The sequence below is a fragment of the Antedon mediterranea genome, chromosome 5 (assembly GCF_964355755.1).
Source record: "Antedon mediterranea chromosome 5, ecAntMedi1.1, whole genome shotgun sequence".
Lineage (NCBI taxonomy): Eukaryota > Metazoa > Echinodermata > Crinoidea > Comatulida > Antedonidae > Antedon > Antedon mediterranea.
In genome coordinates, this window is record NC_092674.1 from 22,151,600 (window position 1) to 22,163,501 (window position 11,902).

Below are 11,902 nucleotides of genomic sequence, written 5' to 3' on the forward strand. Positions count from 1 at the left end.
GTTAATGGATAATTCAGGCAAACGATATACTACTCCAAGGATTATGTTTTTGGGTTGTGCATCGATTTCAATGAAAAGAGATTCCGAACCATTAGTAATGATAAATGATAAATCAGGGCGAAGAATATATTTAAATCTCTGGTGTAGGTAAATGGCAACGCCTCCTCCTGGTCTATCAGCTCGTGAAACATGCAAGAGGTTATAATTGGGAATATTATAAAAGGAAAAAGGCGTATTATGATTAAAAAAAGTTTCGGTGAAGCATAGTGCTGAGAATTCATGGTTAATAGCACCTACGCATACATTGATATCGTTAAAATGTTTAACAAGACTGCGTGCGTTTAAGTGAAAGATACTAAATGAATAATCTTGTGTTGAATATTTGTTGTTAAGACTATCGATATATTCATAGGCACAAGATTCAATATTTTCGGAAAATATTTGGGCATCGTTGTCATTAATAACATCTTTAAAATTAATATCAAAAGGGTTAAAAATTAAAGAATTAAATCTATCAAAGTCAATTCTATCGTCACAAAAGTAATAGTGAATGACATGCAAGAATTCATCATTATCAATAATGTGATTAAATGGGAATGCATCTATATTGTCAAAAGGGTCCATGAGAATATCTAACGATACATAATGTGATCAGTTTATTCAATAGTATGTAATAAAAGATGCCTGGTAATGTTACGTAAAAACAGAAAAGTACAAGAACGTAAATATAAAAAAACAAGTTAAGAATTGGGGGGTAACAATAAAACAAAGGTGAATAAATGGTTTTAAGTGGTTTAAACATCTTATGACAATGCAATTATGTGAGAACAGACTCCTGAAAACGCTATTGTAAAATTATTATGTAAAATCAATCAAGAGGCTTATACAAATTAAGCAAAGTATGCAGATGTAAGGAAAATAATGGATAAAAGATTCTTAGTCTGTTGTAAAATTTAATAATGGATTGAATTTGTAAAGAAGAAATGCTTCTTAGACAGTCCAAGTGTTTACAACAACATTCCGATCACTAGTATGGCAATGGAATTTCGAAAAGTTTACCGGAACTATTTCAATGGAATTTCGAAAAGTTTACCGGAATGCCAGTTGAATTTCGCCATTTTCCAGCCGTAAAACGAAGCTTGGTACCTTTATTGTACATCTCTTTTACTTGTGATCTCCATTTCTTTTTTTCCAGTAGATCGGCAGCAGTAAGATCATCTATGATATAAAATTTCTGGCTATCTAGCGCAGAACTTCGTTGTTTCATAACTTCAATCTTAGAAGCGTATGAGAGAAAACGAGCAATGATATGCCTTGGCTTGCCGTTCATACTTTTACCATCTCGGTGGGCCCGTTCGATTGTTGGCCTGGGATCGAGTTTGAAAAAATCGGAAAAAATGTTCTCAAAGATTAACTTACAGTTTTCTTTTGTGTTCTCTTCCACACCAACAATTCTTACGTTATTACGACGAGAAAAGCGTTCCGTCTTGTTAATTTTTGCCAACAGGTCAGTTGTACTACCTTGTAAATTAGCAACTGTTGTTGTCAGCTCTTTGACAGTCGTTTTTAATTCCTTGTTTTCATCTTCAAGGGCATCTATTCTAGCAGAATTAAACGATATTGCTTCGTAAAGCTCAGCTTTATTAGATTCTTGGCCTTTTAAAATCGATTCAAGTTTTTTTTTAACAAACGATTCAAACGATAGCTGGTCTTCGCTTTCGAATACAGCGGACATGGCTTGTCGTGATTGGCCTAGAGAAAATTAATATGCTAAGTAGTGCGTTTCAGGAGCTCGTTGTGTAAGCGTCTTACTCCGATCGAATCATGGTGTCAACGTAACGTCGGTCTGTCTGTCGGTCTGTCTGTCTGTCGGTCCGGTATCACTATGCGTTTTATCGCTTTCTGACCTTATCTTGATATCTGTTTAATCTAGCTAGGTCAATTTTTCACAGTATATTCCTTATGGCCAGGAATCAATGTGGTTATGTTTTCACGGTGCGCAATAAAAAATTACGCGGTCTACGCACGATTTAACGAAATCACGTTTGTAATCATATCTTCACAACCATGAATCACAATTAAATAAAATTTGGTACTCATAAATTTCAGGGCATAAATCATCATAAAGGCAATACAATTACGTGCGTAGCGCATGTAACGCATGCGTACGCGCACTTAAAATTTTCAAAATTTATTTTCGATGAAATAAGAGTACATTTCAGGCAATTTTAAGCGTTTACAAAATTGCCATGAGTGCGCATATTTTTGCGCGCTCACTGCGCGTTAAATGTTATTACGCACTCTTTTTGCCCGATTTCTGTTTTCTTGACTTACTTTTCAACTCGAAATTACGTTATACGAGCACGTCGAAAGTGACAGGCTACGCACGTGTAAATTAAAAAAATATAAATGTTTTTAAACATTTCAACATTTTTAAACATGTTCAGTAATTTCGGTCAGTATAGTTCACTATGTCGGTCGGTCTGTCTGTCTGTCGGTCTGTCTGTCGGTCTGTCTGTCGGTCTATCGGTCTGTATGTCGGTCCGGTATCACTATGCATTGTAGCACGCGACTTAATGGCTGTTGGCCTTGTTGATAAACATCTTGATTAGTAAGTGGAATGAGTCCCGATCTCAGAAGTGTCGCTTGGCTTCCACCATCCAATAAGATACGCACTAGACGGTGGGTTTTGCCACATCTCAGGTACCCCATAACAGTAGGTAAAGTCACTTGTAATTTACTTTCTCCATTGTGGGTGACCATGCCTGCCTGCTTAACAACTGTGGTTGGATCCGCTGGTTGAAATGGTTGAGCATTGCAATTAAGATTGGGTTGATCCTTTCTTTCATACAAGACAGGACAAACAGCCGGAAAGTGAAGGTTACTTCCACAAGATGGAGTTCCACAAGGTGCGGCAAATTGACAGGAATTCTTATCATATGGAGGTTTACCAGCAGAGCAATTGTTGTGACCACATCTAAAACAGATTCTGTTCTTTTTCATCACTTCATATTTCTCCTTTTGAGACAAACTTCGAAACTTGTTACAACTCTTTAAGAAATGAGTATTCGCAGTTGGATGCAGTGCACACTTGGGATTTCTATTGTAGTCTGACTTGTATCCTTCTGCAGATGACACTACAGCAGCATTTGAAGCCTTCTTTGACGATGAAGATGTTTCAGTTTCAGTCATGGGCATAGCTTTCTCAAGTAACAATAATTGGCTGTACAGCCATTTAACCAAGCCAGTGAGAGAATGACCTGTGTCGTTGTCCCTAACGCTTTTATAGTAAGCTATTCTGTGTTCTTCTGGTAACCTCTGTTTTATTTGGCTCAGCATGATTTTGCTGTTCAATTCTCCAGATAAACCAATGGTTTCCGCTCTGGTTTCAAACGTTTGAAGGGTTTGGACAAAACGACTCATGGCTGGAATGTTGATCTTGTCCTTACTTTCATAGGACTTTAAATTCTCTAGATCCTTCAACAGACTATCAACCACTCTGTCTTTGTCTCCGTAGCGTTCATCTAACACTTCCCAAGCTCTAGCCACATCGATACATCCTTTAACCATGTTTCTTTCTTTGCTGTTAATCATAGATTCAGTTAGCTGGTAGAAACATTCAATCTCAGTTAGATTAGTTGCACAATGTGTAAATAATTCTTTAAATCTTTTGTAATCCCGGATGTTGCCATTAAATGTAGGATACTTCATCTTTGCCATGGTAGGCGTTGACCTTGCCATAGCAGGTCGAGGTGTAGGTGAACTGAATGCAGACGGCGAGGCAACCGTACCAGCAGGCTGCGTTGAGGCTGATGTTTGAAGAGGAGTTGTTGGAGTTGAGAATGGTACATCGACTGTAGATTGTGAGTGGCGCAGGGTAATCTCCCGTTTTGCACATACCAACTTTTGAAGGAAATCCATCTCACATTCTGACATCCATTTCTCTTCCGTTTCAAATTCTCCCTGGTCTTCAATTACATCAATCAGTTCAGAGTGTTTTAACTCAACTTTTCTGAACTGTTCCTCCGCCTTGATAATGTAAGTTTTTAAAACATCTGGTTCGCAATTTTCGTTAAGTAGTGATTCTATCATGGACAGAGTCCTTGTTAACTGACCTTTGCTGTTCCGTCTGGTAAGCTTCAGTTTGTTTAAGTCTGCCATTGTAATTATTTCACTAGTTGTTGAAGCTGTTGTGGAATCGGTGAGAAATAATGAGGTGAATACGTTGTTGCAATATGTTGTCTTTATTAGATTTATTATTATTCAACAACTGTGTTGGGTTGTCTATAAGAACAAACAAAATACACTAAGTAGATAGTTCTGTAGTCAACAAATACTTCGAAACATAATGATAATAAAGAATAGTACGACTACCCCCTCTATAGTAATAGAAAGATGTAGACACTCGTACGCCGACTCGACTTAACGAAGTGATAACGTCAAGCGAGGCCTAGATATATGAACTTTAACAACAATAAAATATCTAATTTTTAAAGGTGTACACAACTCAAAGACTGCCCCTGCAGACTCCTGGCTAAACATATTAATAAACGATTCTAATTAAACTCACCCAAAGGGTTCCAAATAACAAATAAAGATGATTACACAGCATGAATATCTCACACGATACCAAATTGTATATGATTTCGTTCAGCCTGCGTATTGTACGCGCACTGGCACGCAACTCACAAATTGAAAACAAATGACGTCATGACACTCCTGATGAGTGAGTTGCACGACTCACGAAAAAAGCCTGTAGAGACCAAACTGTAGTGTGTGTGTGTGTGGGTGTGTGTGTGTGTGTATATATACACTCGGTCCGAGTTCGAGTCTTGGTTTGATTTGTTTATATATATAAAAGTATCTCTTCGGAGATCCCGCCTCGTGAATAGAAATACTGTAAGATGAGGGCGTATCAATTCGATCTCTGGTGCGCATGCGTACAACTAAGGACTAGTGCTGTTCCGCCGTACCACGCCGAGAATTTTAAAGAGTCGCTATCCAATCGAGTTCGAACAATACCATGAAAGTGGTCTAATGGTTAGGATATCTGCATATCAAGCAGGCGGTCCGAGTTCGAGTCTCGGTGGGGGCGACTTTTTCTCATTTAACAGATTTCCTCATCTTTATCGTTTCAAATTAATTAATTAAATTTCAGTATATTACCGGGCGGTTTATATATATATATATATATATATAACGCCCTAATTATACAATCCGTTCACACGTACATGCATATGCGTAGTACATCAACAAATCCAGAGCCATAAAGAGTTGCGACTTTGAATGGATTGAATCAATTTGTTTAATGGTTTTTGTTAAAACAATAATAACATTATTTTTTGATGATTTTAAACTAAAAAAATAGCTTTAATCCATTTAATTTAACGGCTCTGGCTGGCTGTACGCGTTTATTTTGTACAGCGATTCTCTATAGTAGGCCTAATGCATTGTTTTTACATTTTGTTGTTTAAAATCATCTTCGCAGTAACTTTAAGATTGCGTTATCTTAACAAAAACCTTTAAACAAATTGATTGTTTTGATATTTAAAACCTTGTGAATGTTATACATTTTTTAAGCACATGACTCGACTCCATACACAACATAGGCATAGTTGGACACAAAGTTGGCCAGTAATGTACCACGTGACTTTCTAAAATCTGTGAATGCGCCGAGAGGTTTGTTGATGTACTACGCATGCGCATGTACGTGTGAACAGATTGTATATTTAGTACGGCGTTATAACGCCCTAATTACGGCGTTATAACGCCCTAATACGGCGTTATAACGCCCTAATTAGGGCGTTATAACGCCGTATTATTATAAAATAATTTTTTCTTTAACGGAAATCAGCCAAAGTAGAAAACAAAGAAGGTAGCTTGGTAGAGATATAAACAATTTTGGAATGGAACTAAAAAAAGCTAAAATGGTGGTTAATATTGAAACTTAAATGTTGGTAGTCAATGGAATAATTTTGCCGATCTGGGAGTATGTTCCTAATGTTAATATAAATATATATATATATATATACCATGAAAGCCCCAGTGGTCTAATGGATAGAGCAGCTGCATATCAAGCAGAAGGTCTGGTTTCGATTCTCGGTAGATATATATATAGTAGTTGAGAAATCTGATTGTTTTATACACACTAATATAGATAATATAAAAAAACATATTATCTAATCTAACAGTCCACCAATTTATTCCGCCATTACTGAAGAAATGTATAACACTTGTAAGCCTAAAGCACAATATAAAGGGAAAAACAGATTTGTGTGTATGTTACATATAAACGAGGTAGCCTTTTTAAATTTAAATTAACTGCTACATAACATTTTACCCACTAAGTGTACTGATAAAACTATGAACAATTTGCGATAGTAATTTATGTGAAAATATTAATGAGGTTGAAAATAAACAACATAATTATTTTTTGTATATGTAAAGAAGTAAAGCAATGCTTTGTAAGATGTTACGCAATGTTGGAGACATGTTGTACTTTAACCCAAGAAGTAACATGGATAAAATTGTTCTTGGGAAAACAGTCAAAATAGAAATATATTTTCCGCTTTAACTGCTTGTATGGCAAAGACTTGCTCTTTAAAAAAAAGTGCCCGCAATGCCGGGTAATGTTTATTTGTGAATTGGAAATTCTCCTCAAATGTGAGTTTTTAATCAATAAAGACAAACAAAAAAACAATCGTTTTCCCTTGCTGGGCCGGTCGCGACATTTTTATTTCCGAAATAAAAAAAATTAAATTGAATTTTTCCTCAACGTCTCAAGCAGAAATGTTCCGGGTTTATTGACTTTTTCTCGTTCATACAGATGTCCTCATTTTAACGTTTCAAATTAATTAATTAAATTCCAGTATATCACCGTGCTTATATTAAAGCAGACATTATAAAAAAAACTCTATTGAATGTAACAAATTAGAAATTTAGTGATCATCATAGAATTCTTTTACATTTTTAACAATTTGTGTTATATACAACATAGGCCTATAAATATATATTTTTTCTAACAATTATTTGAGATATATTATAAGTTTGTACTACCAGTGCAGGGCGACAAAGGTCAATAAATATATATTGGGTCATTTTCTACGAAAGGCCTTATTAGACTGAATAGAAACATACATATTTCGATTAATTTGAGTCATATTTTAAATTTGTACTCATGTTTGAACTGTTTTTACGGAGGTATGTGATATGTCAAAGGTCAAAAATGCCAAAAATCAATCATAATTTCCTAAAATGAACGCTAGGGAACTGTCATGTTTTGTTCTTATTCAACATAATTTTTATTAGGCATGTTCATCATGGTATTTTCTTCAAAGAAATACAAATACAAATTTTAATAAGTCATGCGAAATTATAGTGTACGTTATATAGGCATATGGTGCTTCTATATATAAATTTACGTAAGGGCAAAATTCGGTAAATCGCGCCTTACTTCTAGAATTTTTACTCGATGGTATATAAAGTTGGTTCGTACTTTCGGTACTGATTTTAACCACCTGATGTAACCCTGTTTACTAATTAAATTAAGTTAGATAATTAGTTATTGACGATTAAAACGAATTTAGGTTCAACGATTTGCCCCAAATAGGAGTGTTTTCCGATCGTGGTATACACTGTCTAATGGATGTCCATCTTGAAAAATACCCGCCACAAAAATGCGAGGAGGCTTCGCATTTTCCTATCTCCTCCTACGATAATTGTTTTTAATAGCTGAAAACCGGTTGAACAGCTAGAGTACAGCATCATAATGTTGAAGACAGGCCGATTTTCTTTAAAAAATACTATTTTGATAGATTTAATATAAGATTATACAAATGTATTGATTTGCGATGAATGGAACATCCCAATCTCTCAGTCTGCCAGAGTTTGGTTTAACACAAGGTAAATTTATGAGCCCTTGGTTTAACACATACGGTAGGTAAATATATGGGCCCTTTGAGAATAAACTTCTTGCAATACTTTGACAATACTGTAAATACACATTATTATATACAAATAAACTTTATACTGACAGTTCCTTCTCAACGTTTGTATTAATTGTAATAATTACCAAAAATATAAACGTCGTAGTGGTGTATCGTGACATGTACTTTAATATTTCAATCGATTATGACAGTGACAGTTTTAACAAAGTATTAAATCGCAAATGTTTTACTGTATTTAGAGGTATATTATGTATAGGCTTATAAAACATGAACAAAATATTTCGTTACTGAGTGGATAAAGAATATATTTAAAAATTGTTCCTCTTTGTACCTATCCGCTTTCTCATCCCTCAACCCTAATGTTACATACAAAACACAAATTGGGTTTCTTTAAATGAGTCCAAATCAAAAATTTGGACTCATTTTGTGATAAGTTTCTCCTTCGGAAGTAATTCCCAGGGTGCTAATTTTAGTTGACTACATGAATCATCGTGTCTATTTATTCGTTTCTGTAAACGACAATGTATTATAGTCCTGCGGTACGTACATTTGAAATCGCCAGTTTTGTTACGCTGAAATTACTGTATATTCGAGAACCATCTGTGGGCACGACCTAGATGGTACGCGAGCGAAGCGAGCGTACCATCTAGTAATTAAAAGCCAAAAAAACGTTTTGGACAAACGAGCTAGATTTATAGATAAACTACGAATAATGAATGATGAAGTAAGTTCAAATACTTTTTGCATAAAGAATGTTGTACGCTACATACCCGGCAGCTTTGTTGCCAAAGTCTTTAGTCCATCTAAAAAGAAGGTAGCAACATGCTTGTAATAATGTTATGATAAACTATAGGCTTATTTATATATTAAAATTGTTAATATACGCATGAGCAGCAAATAGCAAAATTGATTTAAATAATAGATAAAGTTGAATTAGCCCATATTGGTAACTCGATTATTTTACATCAGGAGAAAAAAAAGTGTTGTATAGGCCTACCTGTTATCTTTTTGTCTGCTTTTCCGCAAAGAAGGTTAGCAAACTCCACCAACTGTCCTCTCGTTTGTAAGAATTCCTCTTTTTCCAGATATAAAACGACGTCCCAAATATCTTTTATTGTCTCTTCATATTTTGATAGGTCATGATAGGCCCGTGCCTCACGGTAATCATCATCTGTAGTGTTCTTAAGTCCTTTATAAAAGGCATGCCGATACGGTAATACAGAGGCGCCATCTTTCAAGCATTGTGTTTTATTCTCTGCTTCAGCGGCGTAATCAGTCAATAATTGTTTAGCCTTTTTAGATTTTGTCAGTTCAGCAATGTCCATAAATATTTTCAACTTGGTAGATGAAACAGAATCTTGCCGTTCCATTTCATTAAAAATATCTAGTGGCTTCACATTCTCCTTGGAAAGAACATCGATTTCTTCAACAGCACCAGACACAAGAAATATTAACTCCTTCATAAAGCGCCCTGTGAACAATTTACCGAATTCTTTTTTAAGATGCTTGTATTTTTTATTATCACCAGATGTAGCCTTAGAAGCCATAGTTCTAACAAAGAAATACAATAGATATATATATATAAATCTTAAGCACAGAATAACAATATTAACAATAGCAACCAATTAACATAAAATAATACTTCCATCTATTATACGAATACTAAAACTAGTGCAAATAGGAGGGCGAAAAGTATTTTATCTTCAATAAGATTACAACAATAATAAATGTTGTATTCTCTCTTAGATTAATAAATCTGAGATACCCAAACGTCATTGCGTTGGAAGTTCACCAAACTCAACAAACTACTGAAATGTGTCTTTTTTGCCGCCAAATTACACAGACGAACGGTAACGGTAAACAGAAAACCGCGTAGCTTGTCCAACGTAGAATCTGTATCTATCCAAAGCGGAAATCGACGGTCCGCTTCACGTTGTGTAAATAGGCATAAGGAATGACATAGATTATATATATTTTTATATATTTTATATAGTTTATTATGGTATGATGATTTATCAAATGATATGTTTTCAGTTGTAGTATTAATTTATTTTGAAATTGAGATTCTTTACACTTTGATATTAACAAGACTAATGCTAATATGTTTCCCATTATAGATAAACCTACTCGTATAAAAACTAACTCATCTACCATAATTGATCATATTATTTACTCAAACACCGTTAATCCCAGTTTTAAGTCCGAAATCTTGTTTTGTGATTTAACGGACCATCTTCCTATTTTTTTGCATTTCGTCCAAAGATAAACCACTCACAAATAGCCTGCCTAAGTATATATATAAAAGATCAATTATTGACAACTCTATGAGTTCTTTATTAACAGAGATTTCATCTACTGATTGGACTGAGATAACATCTATAAATGATGTTGACTGAGCTTATAATTTAATTAGTTCATACAGAGCATAAAATCTCCTAAACTTTAAATGCTGCCATCTACAATTTTAGTAACTCTATTGCAATGAAATTTGACTCATTAGCATAATTTTCTTTGTTCTATACAAAAAATCACGCTTAGAAAGCTGTAAAATCAATTCTGATTGGTCTAACAGAGAAGCAGCTTTTTTTCTATGAAATCCCTAAGCCAATAGGCCTATACCTGGCTAAGCCTCTCCTGTCAGCCAATCAGTGTAGATATTGTTGGATGGTAATTGAAATGGACATTAAAGATACACCATGGATGTGTCCATAAGAAGAAGCTATTAAAGCCCAAAACAACATTCCATATGGATATGAAGAAGCTCTTGTTGTTTTTTAAAATGTTCACAAAAGTATTATAAAAACTGATGAAAAAGTTATTGCTGTATCGATTTACTCCTATTTTGTAAACATGCTCGGCTGGGGAATAGATGATGCCCTGAAACATACAAACGCAATTGTTGACAGAGATGTCAAGACAATAAGAAGATGGCGAGACAAATTGTATTCAAATAATGGTAAATATTAATATTTATTTTTTCGTATATTATTTTTTATGCTGTAATTCAATAGTGTGAAAACCATGAATTTCAAAATAATTCTGTACCGGTATATTATTTGCGTTGCAGTATTATATATATATTTTTTTGTTTTTATAGGAAATGTTGAAGAATCGCAAACTGGAAAGTATGAGCGACAGTTTATATTTAATGGTGAAGATCTGAGATATAAAGCGCTGAAATTCATCCGTGACAATGCTTGCACTCAAAGGCCAGCCGAATATGAGAGTAGCAGATTTCAGAAAATGGATCAACACTGAGCTTTTGACATCAACTCACTTGCCACCTTTGTTTCCCAAATCAATTTTAATTGAAACAGCTAGCTCGAGTTTGGTTACAGCAATTAGGATTTTCATATACAGATAAAAAAAAATGGGGACTTACACCGATGGACATGAAAGAGAAGATGTTCGAGAATGCCGAAAAACATTTATAGATCAAATTTCAGATTTGGAAACCAAACACCTACCGCCCCCTAAATGTAATGTAATACAGTGGAAGTACTTTCCATTTTACATGCTTTCTACAAAGAATTTTCTTTAGCCATGTGATTTAAGTGTTTTAACTTGAGTAGAAAAACCTGGCATATTAATGCCACAATGCCACCCTCAACTATTTTACCAATTAATGTTTTTATTTTTATTTTTCCATTCCATTTTGACAACACTTTTAGGCACATCAATTGTAGATGTATTGTATATTAATAATAATTAATTAATAATGGTGCTAAAGCTAAACTTTTTAAAACTGTGACTTTTCCAAAAAGTGTAAGATTCCTTGCTTTCCAAGGGTTTAATACTTTTTCAAGGTTTGTTAATTTTTTAACCCAGTTTAATTCTTTAAATAATTCATTATCATATCCTAAGTATATTCATAAGATTTTTATAGGATCAGTAACCCATTATATATTAAATGGGTTATCTATTTTTACCAGTCCACATGGCACTAGTTTTGTTCT

General features: G+C 34.4%; 1 protein-coding gene across 6 annotated transcripts in view; it reads right to left on the bottom strand.

Annotated features, from left to right (window-relative positions):
• Window positions 1-11,902, bottom strand: part of LOC140049577 (caspase-6-like) — a 36,034-nt gene that overhangs the window by 15,690 nt on the left and 8,442 nt on the right. For all 6 annotated transcript variants that reach the window (XM_072094483.1, XM_072094480.1, XM_072094481.1 and 3 more), the window contains 2 exons: window positions 8,944-9,497; window positions 8,717-8,749 (listed from right to left, as the gene is read on the bottom strand). In XM_072094483.1, the coding sequence (XP_071950584.1) occupies window positions 8,717-8,749; window positions 8,944-9,493 (583 nt within the window). In that variant the 5' untranslated portion in view covers window positions 9,494-9,497. The remainder of the gene's footprint in view (window positions 1-8,716; window positions 8,750-8,943; window positions 9,498-11,902) is intronic.